This window comes from Lineus longissimus, chromosome 4 (genome assembly GCF_910592395.1).
Source record: "Lineus longissimus chromosome 4, tnLinLong1.2, whole genome shotgun sequence".
NCBI classification, from domain to species: Eukaryota; Metazoa; Nemertea; class Pilidiophora; order Heteronemertea; family Lineidae; genus Lineus; species Lineus longissimus.
The window spans coordinates 22,360,000-22,381,917 of record NC_088311.1 but is presented as its reverse complement, the minus strand read 5'-3'; the positions used below and the strand labels follow the sequence as shown (position 1 = coordinate 22,381,917).

Here is a 21,918-nt window from a genome sequence, read left to right as displayed (position 1 = left end):
GTATTTATGGGCTTCCCAAGGATTTCCAAAGGGGAGTCAGTTGTTTTCAAAATCATTTTCTGTCTCTTCTTCCAGCCTCAACTTCAACTTTCTTCTGTTCAAGGTACAGTAAATCCGTTTTAGAGAGCATTTGTTAGTCCCTATGGTGTCCTTATTAGAGAAGTTCTACCGTTATCACAAACAATGAAGTCTTTTTTCAAAATAAAATATCATTTTATTTCTCTTTCTTGTGTTCCATTAACTGAAGCAAATCTCCAGTAGCAGGTGCACATTTCAATCAAAGACAAATAAACGATGGTCAAAATGAAAATCTACCAGTGCATTCAGGGAACATGGAGACCAAATAAGCCTAAGAAGACAAGGGAGGTCAAGAAATTTCCCAGAGTCACCAATCTGACACCAACTTCAAGCCATGTGAACCCATTTCTGTTAACCACGCCTCTTAATACCTCTGCAATCGGTGGTGGATTGCAAATTTCTTACGATTTTTCTAAACAAAAACAGTTTTTGGAGAAAAAAATTTTTTTATTTGAAAATTCTCATGTTATGCACTCATAATTATTGCTTCCAGTGAGCTTTACTTCAAATGGGTGTAAACAAGATGAGAGATTTCTATATTCACTCATCTGGCACTAATCAAAAATGAGTTTCTCCTCTGATAATTATACATCCTTCACCAAAACAGATAACATGAGGGCTGCTGAGACATTCATTGGGAAAAAATGAACCAAGACTTTGGTGACACACAACAGCATGTACATGCACAATCCCACTTCAGAGTTTTGTCGAAAGCTATGAACACGGTGAAATCTTCATTGGTGATCAGTAAGCCATCAGAACCATCTGCGACAAATTTTCCTCTGTAGAACAGCATCTTTGCAGCCCTAAACATGCAAATTCAATCAATCAAAAATGTGCACCATCTTAATCATTTACTGTATAATTGAGTTCTTCATAAATTTCCAGTTGTTCGAACTAAAATCTACTGTACAGTGCATTTACATGTATCTACATAGTATGTATGTACAAGTCTGTCATACTGACATATATAAACATACTGGGCCAGGCAGATGGAAGTTTTTTTTGGAAAAAATCTAATTTTTTCCCTTTTATATTCTGGTGATTCAGAAGGCACTACTTTAATTGATTTTGAAACCGAATGGAACAGTAGTCCGACATTCGTCCCTCTGCCCCAAAGTTAGATACACAGCCAATCAATCTGCTTGAATGTTCTTATGTTTTTTGGCAGGGAGTTGTGGTCCAAAGTATTATCATCTGCCTGAACCCACATAAATATCACAGTCTCGAAATGGGAGTCTTCAAATTTGAAAACCACCACCATCTAACATAATATACAAATAAAGGGAAAACATTCAAACATGTCAAATTGAGAAGAAAAAGATCAAATTCAGACGTGGCAGAATCTGCCAGTTTTAAAGCTACACTATCCCCCCTTCCTCTCCCCACACTGCAAAATGAATCAACAAAGATCTTGAAGTGTAAAATTGCCCCGCTTTAGAAGTGACACCTTCCATCACATGTACAGAGCATACATGAGCATACATGTATGCTGCCAACTTCAAGATGACAAACAGCTCCTGAATGAATCCCACGAGAGAAACTATAACAAATACATCAGGAAATGCAATGCCTATTCAATGGAGTCTTGAACCTGTGAAGACCAAAGTCATGCTTGTCTCTTTGAAATGTACCCTCACTGTTGATTCATGGATGAACTTAACATACATTCAGAAAGAAGTCAGAACATTTAACTTTATAACTTCAGAGTTGGAACAAAATCACTGTTTCAATTTAAGTCAACACCATCAATGGGTACAGGATAAGCTTTGGCCTTCTTGTTAAGTTCCCTTTGAGTAGGCATAGTTACTTCCCGATGGAAAAAGAGCTTTCCAGCATGGGTAGAACTGAACTACACTACCATAAAAGCAATGGACAAAAATGTTTACATTTTCCTGAAAAAACATGAATCAAAATATAGGCCTCGTTTCAAAACAACAGCAATGTGACACTATTTTACTCCTGCCATATTTGAGCTCACAATAAAATCCACAAAAAATGTGACGTCTACATCACAAAATTGTCATTTCAGTCTGATGTCGACACATACGTGAACAGTGCTGTAGCAATATTTACAATAGGACGTCTGCTACATGTACTCACCTTCAGCATTCAGAGTTTTTGAGATGCACCTACAGTCTAATCTTTTTAGGTAAGGACGTTTGCTGTTTTACTCTTAGGGAGTTCTGGCATAGAGCCCCACAGTTCGCTGATCACAGTGGTGTCCTTTGACCGAGGAAACCAGTGACGGTAACCAACAGCAGACTAGCGCAGGCAAGTGAACTTATTAAAGCTCTCTGAAGCAGACAGCCATAACTTGTTTTGCTAGTGATGTGACACTTGTGAATTTTGACATATTCGACAATGCATATCATACGAAAATTCGGTGGGTACACAGTAGCACACGAGGAAGGGATCACTCTTGCCCCGGGCTTATCAAGTTAAACTTGACACAGTGAAAGGCTTAAAAAATACATACAATTGCGAACTTCAGGACGGATTTTACTGGTATTTCAAAGTCACTTTGAAATCCTAAATGCAGCCAATTGCACTCGTCAAGGTTTTATCATTTATCAAAAATAGCCATCTTCTAAATTCACAAATTTCACATTGGCGCATTAAGTTCCTCCTCCAACAAGGATTCAAATTCACACAGTTATGATGTGCTCATCACCACAGAGTACAAATGGCCGGAACAATTTGAGAATGTTAACCTTGATGGGTGCTTTTACAGGTGACACCACTATAATACCAACTGATTGAAAAACAGACTGCACACATTGACACATTGGACAGCAAAATCAGTCGGAATCATTTCTTTACAATTTGTCAAACATTGCTTGAGACGTCCTCTACTCAAGCCAAAGAATATATCAGGCATCTGGTCAAAGTTCTATCAGCATGACCAATCCATTGTCAAGTCATATTCAAGAAAGCATCCGGACGGCTTTAATATTTATTTTTACATGGAAGGATTTATTTCTTTGTAAATCATATCATGTGACCTCCTGGCTCCTCCTATTGTCATGGATATTATTTTTAAATTGTCTCTTTTTCCTAATTTTTTTTGCAGGCAATCATTTTTATTATTATTTGTGACCATCCCGCATTCTCGGCACCAGACTTCTTATTGGACTGGACTTCAAGACTTTAGGTACCTGTAAAGAGAATCCGATAGAGGGGTTAGAATGAGTAACAGTTATAGTGATACATCAAAGTCTGATTAAAATGCTGGAGAAAAACTATCAGTTATGAAAGCCAACACCTTGAAGCAAAATTTGCAAAAAAAGCGAGAGAAAAAAAGATAAGACAAACTGCACTGTTATTGTATTGTAGCACCAAGTGCACTATCACTTGCACAGTACAGGCTGATGGAAGATTGTAACAACTGCTTTTTTCTGTGGAACTTATAGTGGTACAATTAGGATAGGGTAAGTAGTTCACGCTTTCGACATGAGTCTACTCCATGGGTGGGGAAAAAGACTAGTCCTTGCTGTTGATTAGCTGAAAATAACAGGGTGAGTGAAACTTTTCCTACTGTGATCAAACTTTCTGGATACGTGTTTGTGCTTGGAAGACAGCACCTCTTACCAAGGTATAGTTGCTATTTCATGCTAATAGTACAGGGTCAAAAGTGGGGCAGAGACCCCATCAATTGCATCTACAAGTACTGTGGTTCTGGTGAAGTGTGACACGAGGGAGCAAGGCTACCTCGTTTTTACAGAATGATGTGTATTAGGGACAGAGTTTAAGTGAAGAACTCAAGACAGATGGATACTCTAGGAGCTGTTGCAAATTCATTATACTGCACTGTAAATCAGGATTTCACAAACGCCAGGGAAATTTCCCAACTAGTAAGGTAGGTGCAGCCATCTTGAAATCTGCAATGGCTCCCAACCGATCTCATAGTATAACCGGTACTTTATGTGTGTCTTATAACACAAATGAATGTATTTTTTAACACCATAGGATAGGGTAATCATGAAAATATGATTATGTATCAGGTAATCAAGCTGCACTTTCAAGTAACACAAAGAATAAACACTCCAAATGCGAATAATATCTGAAAACAGGGTCAAGCTTCTCAACTTAATACACATTAGCGGCAGTATAACAAACTTTGAAATCATTGACTTTTTTCCATGAGACACCCTAAAGAAATGAACACTACAAACGTGAGTCGATATTTCAGTGAATAAATCAATCATGCACGAATCCTTGATCAAGTGCGAGATGTGCGGACTTACTTCGACGCCCAGTTAGTGCGTCCAACTGCTGTTAGGTGGCCTCTGGGGAAGGAAGGGCAGGAATCGGTTAATGGTGATTGGAATACAAATCAAAACGAGTATCAAATGCAAAAATACAAATGTGAGGCTTCTATGCATTCAGTGATTCACACCAAAGTCACAACAAAGCCGTTTGCACAAAGTTCGAGACTTAACTCTTTAAGTGCTGAAGACATCGTTCAACGTCTTTTAAAAGTTCATCCAATTGTTAGCAGATGGCTTCGTGATCAATCTGAATTTGACCAAAAAGCAGACTAATGATGATTCTTTAAACAAGCCAGGAGGGGGGGGGGGGGGGGTGAGCTTCATAGATACACCTGCATAGTTCCTTTGCAAAGGGCACAGCATGCACCGCAAGTGTACACAGACAGTTTATAAATATAGAATGTCTGTGAACCATTCAGGGGCAGCCAAGAACTGCACCTTGTCCAGAAGCCTGGCAGGGAGGCACTCTATTATAATACTCATTTTAGTGGAAAACCTCTTCATGTGGTCAGCACCTAACACATGTTGAGGCATGATAAAGGTATTGTGCTCAGGCTTGCGATATTGTTTATGAATTGAACATCATAGAAAAATCGGAGTTCTTCGAAACGAGTTTGAAACTGAACACTAAAAGAAGCATTAAATAAGGAAAACTATAGATTTCTTTTCAGTTCTTGGAATTCAAGTCGAGAAAGAGCACTCATGCATATCTAAAAGGTAAGAATATCACACAGCACACTTCGTCCAAGATGTTATTACTACGAAAATCAACTAAAGATTGTATTAAAAGATACCAGCATTCAAATGACAGTCTGCAGTCACCAAGTGAACATTTTGAAAGTGCACCGTGTATAATACTAGTACCACATGATGCATGCTGAGACAATGAATGTATGTGAGTCTGGTTTTCATGATAAGTTCTGTGATTGAGTTACTGACAACTAATTTGGTGTCAACACATTTTGTGTACAACGGTTGATCTAAACTCATAGCATGCAAGGACCTTTACATAACCAATACATCTGCATGCACTGCCCTTTTTGAAAATTAGACTACAACCATAACAGCAACTCAACTTTTGCAATCAGGATTCATGAAGTGTCTTGTAAAGCCCGAATTTGTAACAGCCAAATTGAAAATGTAATTGTAAACAACATAAACTAAATGTTGAAAAATAGATAACAAGAATGTGTACCCTTTACTGGTTTTAGTTCCCAGGTTAGATTGTCGTCTTTTCTGATGATCCAAACCCCTGGTTAAATAGGCAGATTGAAAATATTTTCATACGATTTTTCAATTGTTTTTTTTATATATGCAAAATAAATCAGTCATCAAAATTGATTAAATCAGGCTCTCGAAAGATGAGAATGAATTCTGCATAGTCTCATTTGATTAAGGGTTTCTGAGGCTACAGTGATTAAAATGAAGACCACGACTTTCCCCCATTCGTCCAAAGTAGAATGGCATATATTTCACTTCCTATTCCCCAATGGACTGAGAATACCACCATTCAATTTGTATCCTCATTGAGTTATGGAACCGGCACTCAGCACTGAGCAGAAGTACTTACTTGGCAGCCCAGTCTGTGCGTCCAGCCACCTGTGTCGATGCGCCGATGGGCTTGCTCACGTTGGCGGAGTTCTTGTTCAATGACATGGGCGCCGGCTGCGCGCGCTTCCAACTGCCCGGGTTGTAATCTGCAACAAGGAAACATCCCTTTCATAAAACATCCCTCTTGGTTTAGCGCACCTTAGCTTCGAAATGATAAACTATGGCAGTCGACAATGCTGATTCATGAAATTTGGACATCAAAAACAATGTGCGTGAAAGAACGACAGAATGTGAACACAATAACCAAGAAATGATGATATACTTTCAGGACAATTCAGGGGGTATTCAAAGCACTTTTAAGATCATACATTTGTATGCTGACCATACTTACTTGAAGTAGTCTTATTAGTGTTGGCATTACTAAGGAAGGAGGGGACATAACCAGCGTTTGAACTCTGACCGTAATTTGAGACACCTACAAAAAACCAAACAAAACAAAATACAACAAAAAAAAAAAAAAGATAAAAGAAACAGGTGAACATGTTTCACATACAATATCAGTGATTACAGAGCAACTGCAAACTCTTTTATTTTTCTCAGTTCGAGGAAAAACAGAGTCAAAACGTGAACACAAAATGGTGAGAAGATTACTGATCTAATGATACAATCATTGCTCAGTTATAGATTTGGTCTTCTGTACAATGTGCAGATGTGACAGTGACTGTTACTTTAAGCAGGATCAGTATGAGCAGGTGTCAACAACAGATTCAAGAACAGTACACACCTATAACAGATATTGCACAAGAGGCACAAAATACAACAGAATAGTCACCAGGGTCATCAGAGCTGATATTTTTGTCTGTTAAGATTGATTAGTAATTTCATTGCAATTGTAAGACAGGTTTTGTGACTCGTTTGGAAATTTTGAACTAGTCCTTCAGATGCCTATCAGCTCTTGTTGACCCATACTGCCACTAGGTGCCACCACATACCTTGGTTGTTACCCCGATATGACGATATGCCTCCTATGCCCGTCTGCTTGCCCATGGGTGAACCCCACGAGTTAGGTGAGTTATCCTTGTGGCCACTACCCCGTGCATTGATACCTGCAAGACGACAACAATTGGGAATAGATTAAAGCAAATTCTGTTAATTTGGAATTATTTGCTATTTCGTGGAAATGAAAAATTGCAACTTTATGGTTCAGTGCTCTTGATTAAGCATCTGTGTCAATCCTTTCAACAGTCCTTTCAATTCGATTTTTTCTCAATTGTCTGTAAGCGTGAAATCCCCAACTTTTTTGATGGCATATTTTCTTTAGGATGGGTTCTTACGTTTGCTGTGGCACTCATAATGAGTCCAACACCCACGAGACCTGACCTATGTCGAGAAGCCCCCTCCCTCACCTCACAATCGAAATGGCTTCATCAGCCCCTCTACCTACCTGGGAGATAACGAGCCTTGTTCATATAGTGTGCTTTAGCGGAGGAGTTCCCAGATGACCGACCAGAATTCACCCGACCTGGCTGATTCTTCGTGGACGATTTCTTCTCGTTAGCAAACCTAGAGAAAACAGAAAGATGACACGGTCATGACATGGTCTTTCTATTCACAGGTCAACATCACAGTAGCACCTTGATCTCCACCAAGGATATCCCTGGGACTGACAAAAAGATAGGTGTCCTGGTTACTGAGGTGAAATAGTACAAAATGTACAACATGAAGCATTGTCAGCTGCAAAGCAAAGCCAGACCAATTAAGTAAACTAAAAGATGTATTATGATCAAAACAATCTCGAGGGTTTCCTGGCTAATAATGCTAGAATTATAGCAAAAACTAAAGATACGATACGGCAGGGTAAGCAATGTAAGTGTTGATGAGGCATCCACCTTTATGTACATCATGCAACCATCCAGTGTCTGGCCACAAAGTTGAACAGCAAAGCTGGGTATTAAGTATATGACTGCATGAAGCTAGCGGGCTTAGGCAATTTTAAAGGACTTCAGGAATTTCGAAACAAGAGAGGTAGAGCTATAATAATGTGGGTAAGCGAAGTAAATTTTGGTTAAGCTACCACCTTACATGTGAATATCCAGCACCAGCATGGCCCTAAGCACAAATAAAACAGAATTTGTTGATCACCCCCGACATAGCAAAATATCACGTGCAGTAAAGTTCTGACTGATATGTAAGCTTTATGTGCATACCACAAATAGTATGAGAGGCAAAAGCAAAAATAGAAGTGAGGTTAAGCTATCTTGCGAGATAAGCGATGTAAATTTAGGTGAAGCGTCCACCTTACCCCCATATATCATCGTCGTCATCGTTCCCTATTTTGGTTATTGACGGCCGCTTTGGCTTATTATAGCTTGAAAACAAAATATCAGAAGTGTTATGAATTATGAATCATTTCATGAACTCACAATGGTCAGGAGGACACTCTCTGTTATGGCTGGTCCTGGAGTTCTAGATAATGTCTCGCCCTATTAGTGCTACTTTCGTGATTTATATAACTTTCATTAAAGACAATTGATATGACATTCGGTTGTCACTGCTAGAAATAATACATATGACGCAAAAGTTCAAACGGTCACGGTGGCAATTATTTTATAAAAGTATGAAAATGACCATACAATACATGAAGAAAGATGAAAATATTTGAAAATATTTGAAAATATTTGAAAACAACGTAAGGTTTTTGCAAGCTTATGGTTTATATTTTGATTTTGCTTTTCTTCAGAACCTAAATGTAGGAATTTTGATATACATTTGAAACATTTTCAGGTCAACAGGCAGCCGCACAGCAAAGGACGACCTTACGCTAGATGAGCCATATGCACTACATTGTCTCTTTCTGCAACCAGGTGCGTCATCACGACATCCAGAAATGCTAAATCTCAAAACATAAGCTTGCTATTAAATGTCTGCATAATCAAATGAGTGTGTTTGTGTCGTGGACATCCCTCTCATAACTACTGATCTCCTACAATCTAGACTATGTCCCTCCCCCTTCAAACTCCCCGAGGCACTAAACACAAGGGAAAAATAATTTCTCTGAAATAACAAAAGCTAACCTTTAGAAAATGGCAAAATTTTCATAAGAAAAATTTGATAAAATGTTGGCATAAAATAACAGTATCAATTGATCCAAGTTGTTACCTAGCCAAGAATTTAGGGATAACATGATCGTAGCTTGTCCTGGCGTAACCTGGGAAGGTCCCAACAGGTCTGTGCCAGGACGGGCAGACGCTGTAAGAAAACAGTTAATGTTTAAAAGTTGTCAAATCGATGATGATTACTCGTTACTTTTGTCAAACATTTATCAACCAAAACACTCTTAAGATTAGGAAAGAAGAGTGAAATAAACACTCCATGCAGGATTTTTATTTGATGATAAAAGAGTAGTTGAGTTGATAATTCCATACATATATTTATTTCCATTTAAAACAGAAATCCAATTGTTACCGCTACATAATTACATTGTACATTTACAACAACTTGGAACTGCACAAACTAGCTAAACCAAAAGCAACGTACTGTTTGCAACAGTGGACTGATATCTCTGTCCAGTGCGTCATTATGATGCATGAAAATTGATATGACAAAGAACCAGTTTCATGACACCGTGCATGGCATCATTGCCCCAAATAACGCGGAGCAACTGCAGAATACCCGGGACACTCTGTGCCAAATGATAGGAATGTGTACCCGGTACATAATGAACAGAGGGACAGAGTGTACATAATGTACAGAGCTACTACTGTCCCGGCTATTTTGCAGTTAGGCCAATATATGTTAACATGTTTCTCTGCTTCCTTCTTTTAGCACATCTTGAAATATAAAGGGTCAACACACAGACCATTTAGGTTACAGAAATGGACCGCAACATATGCAACTGTTACTCCGATAGAGGCAAAGATTGATTTTGCACAGTTTAATATTAGTTAACAAACTGGGCATAAGATATTTTTTGACTCACGTTTGTGGCATTTTGTATGAATAAGAGTAACTGAACATACAACAAAAATAAAAAGAAATGACAATGTAATCTAAAAGCAGGGGAGAGGTACAACTCAGAAAGACAGGGATATTGGGTCCGTGTGCAGTAAGAAAAACTTCCTGGAGAATTGGTGGGCTTGACCCTGAGCAATGGTGGGCTTGACCCTGAGCAATAAAATTATCAAGAAGATTCGTGGCGGTGAAGATGCGAGGGTAGATATAACATAGATGCAAGCATTGATAAAATGCAGATGTGAGCAAAGATGAATTTACAACAAGCGTCATGCCGAACATGCTTTATACAATGAACATGATCTTACCCAGGGAAATGATAATCAGCAGGTACCTTATTCTGATTCCGAGGCTTTTGGCTAAAACTTTTGGAAAAGAAAGCACACACTTTGGTACAAGCATAAATAGCTCTTTTGTTATGCTGGCAAATCTTCTATCAACTAGGGTATGACAACGTTTCAGATAAAGTCAACATTAATTTCCAGTCAGTTTTCAAAATGTGTCCAGCTTCAATGACAGAAATATCAAAAAATGTTGATACATTATCAAATTTTCAATCACTGTCAGTGTCACAGAGAGTAAATACTTACATCTCTCACAGCAAAATCAATTTAGAGCATGCTTTTTGATTGATAAACTGAATGAATTTTGGTCCCAGAAAAGAGCCATCAGCGATGTTAGGTCATGCTGACCTCAAATGACGGTGTGATCCTGAATGAGATCTTCAAAGACGACATTGCAGTCATCGTTTTACCCTACTTGATAGTCAGTGCTGCCTATGGGAGCCGAGTTTCTGCCAATACGACATTTCTAATTCTATGTGCAAAAACTTACTTTAACAGTAAGCAAAACAGTTTTATCAACAACAGGCCACACCAGTTATTGACTACCGGTAATGGAAATATCCTATCAATAATGCAGATGTTAGTGTTGATAGCACATTTTGGGATGAAACAGTAACAAATCTTACCCCCAGATGTCATCTTCATCTTTCTTGGTGATGGAGTGTCTCTTTGGCTTGTTAAAGCTTGAAATGGAAGGTTACCATACAGTTAGACACACAGAAAAGACAGACAAACTAAATGTTATACACAGGGGTTGGGGAGAAAGTTTCCGTGGTTATGGTTACTTGAAATAATAATGAGAATAAAGAATTAGTGTAAAAGATGATTAGCTTAATCAGAGAAGAAGATTTTTTGAAGTTTCTGATGAAAACAAGTCAATGTTGATGATGATGAATCGTGTTTACCCCAAAAAACTGTTTTTTACCCTGAAATGAAATCCACTGCTGTGCACTACGGGCATCCTCCTTGCCTACTACCCATGCATGTGCACCGATACAACATGGTCAACCCGATCTGACTCAATGCTATGAAGCAGATTAGAGAAGCACAAACTGAGGAGAAATGCACATACTACATCCTAGTTTTTGTCAATTCCTACTAATCACACTTAACTGGAAAGCACAAATGCCCCTAAATTCGAAGCTTCTACCAAGACATCTGACCAGCCACCTTTACGCTCATACGACAGGTTTAACATGGCCCAACCTGACCCACCAAAAAGCAAATTCCAAACACACAAATATAGGAAACAATAGGAACACCTTACCAATCAAACGACAGTCTCCTTGCTGATCGTCTACAATTGGCAATAATGGAAGTTGAATGTTTAATATGGCGCGTATTCACTGCCCCTCCTCCCCTCCCCCCTCCCAACCAAACGATCTCACGAATAACTCAATGATGTCAAAACAGAAAGCTTTAGACGGCTAGCACAGAAACACACTTTTTAACATCCCAATTGGAAACAACAACCCATAATACTTGTCCTTACGATCGGCAAGACATTCTATTCCTTGCCTCTTTTCACAACCAGATGTGAATTGAGAGGATCAATAGAACTTTCGAACCAGATCAAGACTAAGAAGAAAAATACAAATGTTATTGATCAGAAATGGGAGATAGTGGGTACAGAAACCTGAAGGGAACATCAACACTAATCAAGTGATTCGTCGACACACACCTCCGCCAAAAAACACAAACTCACCCAGCAAAGATATCATCTTCATCTTTCTTTTTCGCCACTGCTGCATTCCTCTTTGATTTGTTCATCGATTGATTGGCATCGAAGTCGTCCCAATCGTCCCAGCTCTCGGATGCCCCCCATCGTTTTCTTGGAGCGGACTTCTTGCCCGCCACTGGGTACCCATACGAATCCTGAAAGATGTTTTATACGTGTCAAAATATTAAGATTAGTGATTTTTCCTTGGTTCAGGGAGTTAAGACAGGTCAATTTCTTTTGTTCATCACACGGCATTTTTCATTTCTATTGTGTGTAACAGCAATTGCACTTTTTTGCTCCTAAACACGTATCTTGTTGTTGTTTGTTTGCAAAGCCATCTTACCGTCTGCTGTTTATTTGCGCCCGTCTGTTTACTCTGTATTGACGGCAAGAGAGGATTCTTGTTCTCCAGATTATGCGCCTGTCGTTGAGGTTGCACCGGTTCCTTTGCGACAACTGGTGATGCTCGAGCCGGTGACGAATCAATCGGAATCACCGGTGCTTTCTGTGTCAGTGGTTGTCGTTGCGTCATGGACTGTGCTTGATGTTGCTGCTGCTGCTGCTTTTGCTGCTGCTGTTGTTGTTGCTGTTGTTGTTGTTGTTGTTGTTGTTGAGGTCGCTGTGGTTGGGACGGAAACAGGCCCTGGCCAACTTGGAAGAAGGGATATTTCAAGGACTGGAAAGATGAATCGGAAGATTTTTTCAATATTCACTAATGGAACAAACTTAGCCGACACTACTGTAAGCAGTACACCCACTCTATCAGGGACATTTGTTTTCTTTCTGAATTGGTCATTTCTATTCAATTAAACCACTGTAATCAGAACACCTTTCTATCGAGGACAGCACTTGTCAGTCCCAAGGAGAGATTCTACGGTATTTTTCGCAGGAACCTCTATCTCTACCAGTCACCTGACTTCCCTTAACAGTGACATTGATACATCTCTTGTATTTCAAGTTCTTATAAAATTATCTCATCTCTCATTCCTTTTTTCAAAATCTCATAATCACCCAGTACTTACTTATACAGTGTAGAGATAAGCTAAGCTTAAGAAATCTTAAAGTGTTACAATTGGAAGGTTTTCAAAACAAGAAAGAAGAATCACTGTTGTGCCTACATGTAGACACTCCAACATGTAGGCATACAACCACCAATAATACCTTGTTGAAAAGCGGATTAAGATAATTGTAGACCATTCATTTAATTCTCCCCTGGGAGAATTGAAACCAAGGTTTGAACAGTTTATCAGATTAGACTCAGATAAGAACCGGGTTCTAAAAATACTCCATCCACTTTTTTGTAGGAAGTATTTTGAGACTTATTTGAGCCAGTTTGACAATAAGCACAAAGAATCGTTATGTGGTGGCAAGATGTAAAGAAATAAATCTTTTTGGGGCGACATTCAAAATCAGGGTGGGCAGGATTGAGAAACAAGTTTTTATTTTACTTGCCCTCGTGATCTCCAGTGACATGATACAAGAACAGTTTTCCTGAATACTCTTGGGGACTTCACCCAAGACTTTCACACCTCTATCCTGAGAACATCTGAGAATGCATTTGACCCTCTATATAGGCCTATCCTGACAGGGGGGTTCACTCCCTCACCAAGCAACACTCCACCTACCTGCGCTGCAGTGGGCCTCTTCTTGGGATCCCACGCCATGGAGTCCTTCAAGTATTGTATACCATCGTTACTAGCATTCGGTATAATTGACTTAAGATTCGTTGCAACACATTGGGGCCACTTGAAGTTCATCGCAGCAGCTAATTGGTGACCTTCATTCCAATCGGCCTGCAAAATGAAATTGACTTTAGAAAATGTTGATTAAACCTGAACTGAAATCCAGAGTTTTTAGTGTTACTTTTTCTTTTTCTTCTGTGCTCAATTTAGGCCATCTTTATTCTTTCAGTTTCATAGCAGCCACAAAGGTTATGTGACCAGTCTCTCTGGGTCCCTGATTGTGCAATTCTGGAGCACATGCTCAAGTATTTGATCTTATGTGTTGCACTGGCACCACTGACGTCATGAATTGACACGACTAAAATAGAAACTTTGAAAAGAACAAAATTGAATTTCAGATCCCACTCACCCGACTTGGAGTACCCAGAATGCTACATATCTTGAATATCTCATCGATTTCACTACTTCCAGGAAAGAGGGGACGTAACGTATACAACTCAGCCATGATTGCTCCCAATGCCCACAGATCAATCGGTGAGTTGTAACTCGTTGATCGGAGGAGAACTTCGGGTGCTCTGTACCTAGACAAGATGAAGAAACACAAAATTAACAAAACTCTCTTTTTAAAATTGAAAGTTTTCAATAAAACTTAACTTCATTGAAAAAAATGTGCTGACAGCATATCTCGTCAAAATGAGGTAGATTTACCTCTCCGAAAGGCCATTCTTTCATCAGGAGTTAGTTTTCTGCACTCCCCGTCCCCATTACCTCTGAATGTATATTTTTCAAGAGGCAGCAGACATTATTAAAGTTAACCAGAAAATTTCTGAAACGTTGAAGAGTTTGTGACAAGCATGCACATGCACGAAAACACTGTCGTCAGAAATATACAAGTAGACTTGTACTTTGTAGCAAAATTAAACATTAAAGTTAGATAATCTAAGTCAATACGTGAACATTGGTTAGTATCGGTTAAAATAATGAGCGAGTCTAGTCAAGAGGAATGAGCATTGTTATGTCAGGTGAGGAAGCATTGTGTAAAAATGCGATAGTTGGTCAATGCTTGATGATGTGGAGAACTGGCAGAACCCAGTTGCAGTGAGTTATCAATACAAAACACTAACCATCTTGTAGAGACATAGTCTGTGAATGGCGGCCGGGACCTGATCTCTCGTGCGAGACCAAAGTCGGCTATTTTCACCAGTTCCTGGCCGCTGCATAATAAGTTTTCCGGCTTCATGTCTCGATGAAAATAGCCTACAATCAAATAAGCATTGTTATGGTTAGTGTAATTCAACACCGAAATCATGTTAGAGAAAACAACAAGGGGGGGGCAACGTCGAGGTGAAAATGTTGGTAACATTCCCAAAGCATTTAAAGCATGCTACAGATACATCTCAGACCCATAGAGAGCGCAGCACAATTCCTAGGAAAACATTTCGAAAGCCACAAAGATTCTATGACGAATTTTGGACCAAAAGCAGTATACATAGAGAAAGAGTGACTTGCTAGTTCCACTATGACTATATGCAAAGTATTCTGCTGCGCCCCCTACAGGATGAGATCATGTCTGTTTGAATACGCAAACGCCTTCACTAACCATCTGGTCGATACATAATCTGTAAACGGAGGCTGTGAGCGAATTTCTCGTGCAAGACCGAAGTCCGCGATTTTTACGAGTTCTACGCCAGAGCAAAGGAGATTTTCTGGTTTCAAATCTCTGTGGAAGTATCCTACAAAAAAAGTTTGATGAGCAGACAGGTATTCACTTCAAACAAGTTCAAGGCAAATGGTGGTACCCTTGTTAATGAAGGTCACCCCTCAATATCGTCACCAGAGCTTTACCAGTCATTACATTATTCAAAATCCCATTTATCATTAGGAAAACTATCTGTATGTACAATGTAATCATATTGTAGTCAGAGCTACACAGCGGTAGTTTCGCCAGTTCCTTTTATATTCGATCAGGCGATGTTGACGGTGATGACAAGAAATCAATGCAATGCATGCACTTGAACAAAACACAAGGACTCAAAGACTTGCAGAAACCACTGGACCATGTTCGAAGAGAGTGCAAACTCTCAATAAATCAATGAATCGCCACAAGTATTACAGCAGACGCAGAGACCAGTGGCTCATGTTCGATCAGCGTGATAACATGCAGACTATCAATAAATCATTAAATGACTCTGAAAATTGATTAGCAGAGTTTAAACAATGAAGCATTTATATCCATAGTTGAATGAGAGTTTGCATACATCTGATCTGATACATGTACATGATTATAAGTACATATGCATGATGTGAACAGTACAACAGTTAACCCTTCCCCCAGTAGAATTCAGGAATAACAGACTTCTGGAAAACCATTATACATAGCTATCACTTCTTTTTTTCCAGTTGCACTTTGTTTTTGATTGTAAGGCACTTCCAAACTTGATAAGGAGCCAATCAATGGATCTTGGTAGCGTATTGTCAATGTCATACCAATAACCATTACCTATCTGGAGAGCCCCGACAGCTCCTGGCTGATTTACAGAATGTTCCAGTGAAAACATTTAAAGGGAAGTTGATGTACCTAACACAACAACTGACCCATTTTAAACAACCAGGAAGATAAAGGGCAACATGCTACGTACCGTGCTTGTGCATATACGCTAGCCCTTGTAATACTTGGTAGGTTATATTTCTAATCGTCGACTCCGGAAATAACTTATCCCTGAAAGAGAAAAGAGAAAATTATTTCAAAGAACTCTATCACAGCATTTAAGGCACTACTCAAGGCCCACCTCTTCCACGAACATTACGAGCATTAGAATTATTGTGAAGCGCCTTTGAACGGCCCAATATAGGAGTGATGAGGGCGCTATAAATATGTGGTTTAGAGATACATTGATAGATAGAGAGATAGAGAGATGTAGCTTTTTAAGTTAAAAACTCGACAAGAAAATGAAGTTTACAGTATACTATGGAATAATCGATCAAAATACCCATCATGTTGGCATTTCTGCCACAGGTCATGTCACCCAAGACAGGCACTATTCAACCAATGCTATTGTCCATATTCTTTGTTTACTCCCGTCAAATATCACAGAGAATTCCAATAAGCCCAGAGTACAACTGTTTACCTTGGGGTAGGCCAAGGATAGCGAAAAGAATAAGCTCACGATTCCATTGATGCATTTCATCTGAAAGTTTTTGCTTTTACTTTCAAATTTAGCTGGACAGAATGTAATAGGCTGACCTGCAATATTTACCTATCATTTCTTTATTTCATGCACATTTGTGACGGCACTGGCTTATTAAAGGCCACACATGCAAAAATGTTCAAAGAGTTGGATGATTCCTCACACAATTCTCTTTAAAAAATGGAGAACTCGGCTCAATGTATAACTTTGAGGGTTTTTTTATAGCCCCGAGGCCTGTGAGACTTGATTTTCCAAATAACACTCACCGTCCCTTCATCATTTGATAAAGATTTTCCTTCATGAATTCAAACACAAAATATAACTGGTCATTTTCTCGTATGACCTCTTTGAGCTGGACTATGTTGGCATGTTTAAGTTTCCGAAGCGACTGAAAAGAAAGAAACGAAATGAAACGATTAGTAAATTTTGATATAAGGATTCGTTTATGCCTAGGCAGGCCTCTCAATCACAACATTTGGACCCAGCCGGCTTTCCGTGATTTGGGCTTATTGCATCAAGCAAAACAGGTAAGTGATCATCTCAGTCAAACTGAGAGACAAAGTCATGAATTCTTGCAAATAAATGTGCATGCATTGTCATTACAGATACGTCATTATTAATTTTACAGCCAATTTCCGACCATAGACTAACAGCAACAGTTGCCAAGCACCTCTGCACTACCCATACAAATCTAAACAAAGAGATTCTTTAAAATCATTTTATTCTGTACTACACCGCCAATCTCATCAATCAAGAGCAAACCGTTTCATTTCAAGAGCAGTAAATCATTTTGTTAAAACCCTGGAAATTCTGCATGTTGAAGTAGGGTACATCTTGACCAATTATCCCATTAATTTCGTTGCCATGGTAATTGCAAACAAAGACAATATGTAACAATCAGTATTCATGAGAAATAGTCAGGAACTTTTCAGAAATTAGAATTAAGCTGTCTTTGCTTACACAGGTGTTTTTCCATTAAATTTTTAGGCTGGGTGGAAAAACTCTAAGGCTGTGCTCCTGCATATTTTTCTGTCCACATTTTGTCAATGTATTGTAACTTTCAATTTAGGCTTATTTAAGCCATAATGACTAATGCTAAACCAGGGCCCTCTCTCCTGGCCTTGAAATATCAATAATCCTTCGATATGTTGGCTTCACATAGACATAAAGCCTATACTGTGCTCGGTATCGACTTTTCAACATGGATGATCTATAGGCTTTTCTTTTGTCACATTGGCGGTACCGGAACCTCGTCTTGCAGTTGCTACAGCAACGGGAGGATGTGTTATCCTTGATGTTGATGTTGATGCCCTATGACATCCGTGGCGATGTTTTTCCTGACACTGTAAAGGACATTTTTACAGTGTCTGGAAAAAACATCGCCTTTTTGTGCCTGACCTTAGGAAATTTTATAACTTTGTTTTTCTGTTGTATTGGCACCTTTAACTCAATTATAAAGAGTTTAAAACTGCCTAACTTTTTTACATAAAGCCACAGAGTTCACTCCCGAGACACACATGAGATCGACATACTTTTATGAAGTCGAGCCAATTTGCCTTTTTTGGCACACAGAAGGAAATGGCATTTGAACAAATATTGCTTGAAATTATACAAGAGTTATATGAGCAGAGTCTTACCAGGCAAATTCACTGCCTAACATCTAGCCAAAAGCATATTTCTTTATAAAAACATTCTGAAAGTTATATGCCTTCAAATCAAACATATCATTGAATGGTCTACATATCTACCGGCCAATTATTTGCTGTAGGCTTTTACTGACTCAGGGTAGGCATAGTCTTACTAAAGCTAAAGTAACGTTTGAAAAATACCATTGTGCTTTGCCAGTCATTCTGATATTTTTCAGCAGCAACATTAGTTCCAAGCCCATGGTAACATAAAGTTTTGGGTTTTGACCTGGTATTTTCAATTACATGTAGGGCATTTGGGAGCCAATTTTTTGTGGTATTCTTTGGTCCATGAAATGTCTCTACATTGTACAGTGGTATATGATGTAAAAAGGGCTAATTAGGTTTTATATTCTACACAAGAATCTTGTGTTGTCCACATGAAAACAATGTTATAAAGTACATTGTAAGACATACGTTTACACAGCAAACAACATGGCCATAGCAATACATGCATAAGACATAATAACTGTACTTCATTTGGTCTCCCTTGCCGCAAACAGCCAATAAGAAAACCAAGCCAATCAATGGAACATTCTGTACAACCACATTGTAGCGTGCACTACAAATGTAGCTCTCAGTACCAGCATTGATTTTTCAACCACTGCTGGACAGTTGCTAACAACATTTGCTTTTTAATGGTGGATAAAAGATTCATGGTCAGCAGTATACTTTTATTAGTGTGATGGGTTGTGCTTCTGATTCTGAATCATTCACATGAGTACGAATGATACATCTTTAGACCTTATACTAAACAAAACACAAAAGTCATGCGCTTTCGCCCAATCCAACAAACAGAAAATGAATGTGATGCATTCCTCTTAGTGGGCTAGAGTTTTGAAGTAGTTGCTCAAGCCAATTGGTGGTGATGCAGGCCAGTCCAAGCCAGCAATAGCAGAACCTGGTGCTGTCTGAAGGAATCTTCATAGACAATGGCTTTCTATCCACAAACACAAGAAGCCGCTATTCTTGACATAGTTCAATGGAGCAAAAGATGTTCACATGGTTGGCAGATTAAATATAAGTACCCATTCCCTGCTGTCATCTATCAATCCATGCCCTGCTGTCTCTTATGCCTGTTGCAAGTTAAAAGCACTGACCACATCAAGATGATTGCCACATCACGGACAAATTGAGCAATTGAAAACTCCTACATGTATGTCCAAAGAAAATCATGACAAGAAGTAATCTGATCATCTCACTATAGTTGGTACATGTACGTAGTTCATTTTCTGGTAAGTTGTCATGGCTACAAATTGTTAGGAGATGTACCTTGTACATAGTATAGTGTTCATGTCATCATAGTCACATGTACATGTAAGATTCCATTTTGACCCCCTCAGTGCCTGTCACTGACATACACCAAATCTTATTTGACAGACACCAAACACCCCGACACCCTGACATTGACACATTTTAACACAGTTAAACTGTAAGGTAAACATCTTACTACATTTTCCTCATGTCATGTCAGGAACAGCATGAGCAGTGTCTGTCGAATTTATAAAAGGCCTCCTTTGTACATTGTGCCTTTCATGCATTTTGCCTTTAGGTATCAAAACAGCACACTTGCTTACCTTAACTTCTCTCAGACTTAGACAGTCCTCCCATCTGTAATATTTCTTTTTCATTCTGAAAGTTTGAAGACAAAATTATGTTACACAACTCCACTTTGATGATTTTAAACCTTAGTGGATCCCCCCAGTGGACGCTGCTTAGGACCTGAATGAAATTCATGACACTTTACATCTACATGTACTAGTAAGCTTTCACCACTCTCCTTCAAATCCATTGACTGATACACCAAAAACTTGGTTAATATTTAACCAGATGCTGCAGGCTCATGTACCGTGCAGTAGAAATTCAAGTTAATATCAGAAAAACCTGAGGACCTGAGGACTCTTCCTCCATTTTCTCTACCGGTACCAATCTCTCTTCTAGATCGCACCACAAATAATCCCTGGATCAACCAACACACGACTCATACTCCTCTGTGATATTAACCTTTTTATTGCCACTTTCTCCCCACCAGCAATGGTGATGGCCAACAGCACACTTCCGTATGTCCCATCGCCAAGTTGCTTTGACACGTTATAGCGATCCATCAGGCTGGATTTTTTTCTCCTTTTTCTCGGCTGACCCACACACAGGATAGTCCTGGCGGCACTATGAATATCCTAAGTAGCAAAGAATTATAAAAAGTAAATTTCCTTTTATTCAAATATTCCTATTTCACTTTTTAATCCATATAGAATAGATAGATGGACCCATCATAACACAATTGACGAAGTTCTTTGGAACATTTTGCCTATAATGAATTTCGTCATTATCTAGTCCGCCATCTGTAAATCTGGAAAAGAAAGAAGATTGATTACATTCACAGGTTCAAGGAAATCTCACAAATTACTACCCTGAGTGAACTAGGCAATAGATATGTTTTCTCTATTCATTCTGCTTTTCATTGGCTTCTCACTGAAGTGACTGTCCCAGTGCCAGTGGCTTATGGAAGCCCGAAGTTTGCCTAGGCCTTCTGCTGTTCCAAGTGTGCGTATTTGCTGTAGCCTGTGCCCTGCCCCAGCCCCTGCTGCGCCTTCATCCTTCCTTCAATCCTTGTCAGTGTCAATAAGGTCTGGGGGTATGAATAATTGTTTGAAGCTCACAAAAAATGGGTAGGCCTACGCCTACGCCTATCAGTATCATATAGGTCTCGGCCTAAATCCTCGCATAGTATAAATACATGCCGAATGGAAGGCACAATAACACCCCCCCCCCCCCTCCCAACTTTTATGTACAGTGAAGTGTATGATTTTATTCTACTGTACATCAATGTACACGAATGTACAGGGCTGGATGGTTGACAACATAAACACTGTCAAAAATCTCAGATTCGCCGAATAACGGGACCGATTTCTCCAAAGATAAGGCGTGTATTACCATAGTACTTGACAACTATGTAGGAATATAAGTGGTTCACTGAATGAAATAGTTATGAACGTCTGAAACTCTCAGACTTTCGTAAAACTAGCACTTTTATCACTTTTTTTTTTCAGAACCTTACCGTCTCCATGTTTTCATTTGTGCCCATATTTTGATGACGTCATGAAATTCCTATAAGTATGCAACTTTTCTCAGTGACATCTGGTGACGAAAATATAAACTAAACGAAATCAACTTTTGTCTTCATTGGTTGTGACTCCAACCAAAAGTCTTAGAATCAGATGCCTCTGGGCGTCATTAGACTACACTCCACACACAGTGGACCTGCTTGTCTTGTTGCCGGGTAGAGGAAGGACGATCAGGATGACCAAATAGACTGCATTGGACACATGTTTTCATTGTCTTTCCATCCGCTTCATCAGCTTTAAAGTATTTTTAGATGGTCCCTAAT

At 39.1% G+C, this 21,918-nt stretch overlaps 1 protein-coding gene across 7 annotated transcripts; it reads right to left on the bottom strand.

Moving 5' to 3' along the window:
- Window positions 1-191: 191 nt before the first annotated feature.
- LOC135486851 (serine/threonine-protein kinase MAK-like) lies at window positions 192-21,627 on the bottom strand. Of its 7 annotated transcripts, none has more exons than XM_064769956.1 (19): window positions 21,589-21,627; window positions 20,535-20,880; window positions 20,108-20,162; window positions 17,112-17,233; window positions 16,297-16,376; window positions 15,258-15,390; window positions 14,067-14,238; window positions 13,601-13,768; window positions 12,319-12,651; window positions 11,961-12,130; window positions 11,523-11,552; window positions 10,882-10,938; window positions 10,220-10,276; window positions 8,203-8,268; window positions 7,345-7,463; window positions 6,893-7,006; window positions 6,292-6,375; window positions 5,920-6,046; window positions 192-3,236 (listed from the first exon to the last, which is right to left on the bottom strand). In XM_064769956.1, exons 2-19 carry the CDS (start codon window positions 20,633-20,635, stop codon window positions 3,221-3,223), a joined length of 2,004 nt encoding a protein of 667 aa, XP_064626026.1. In that variant the 5' UTR covers window positions 20,636-20,880; window positions 21,589-21,627; the 3' UTR covers window positions 192-3,220. The 7 variants fall into 7 exon arrangements, with proteins under 7 accessions (XP_064626026.1, XP_064626025.1, XP_064626030.1 ...); XM_064769955.1 differs by lacking the exon at window positions 15,258-15,390 and adding an exon at window positions 14,782-14,914; XM_064769960.1 differs by lacking the exons at window positions 6,292-6,375; window positions 15,258-15,390 and adding an exon at window positions 14,782-14,914.
- Between the last annotated feature and the right edge of the window lie 291 nt (window positions 21,628-21,918).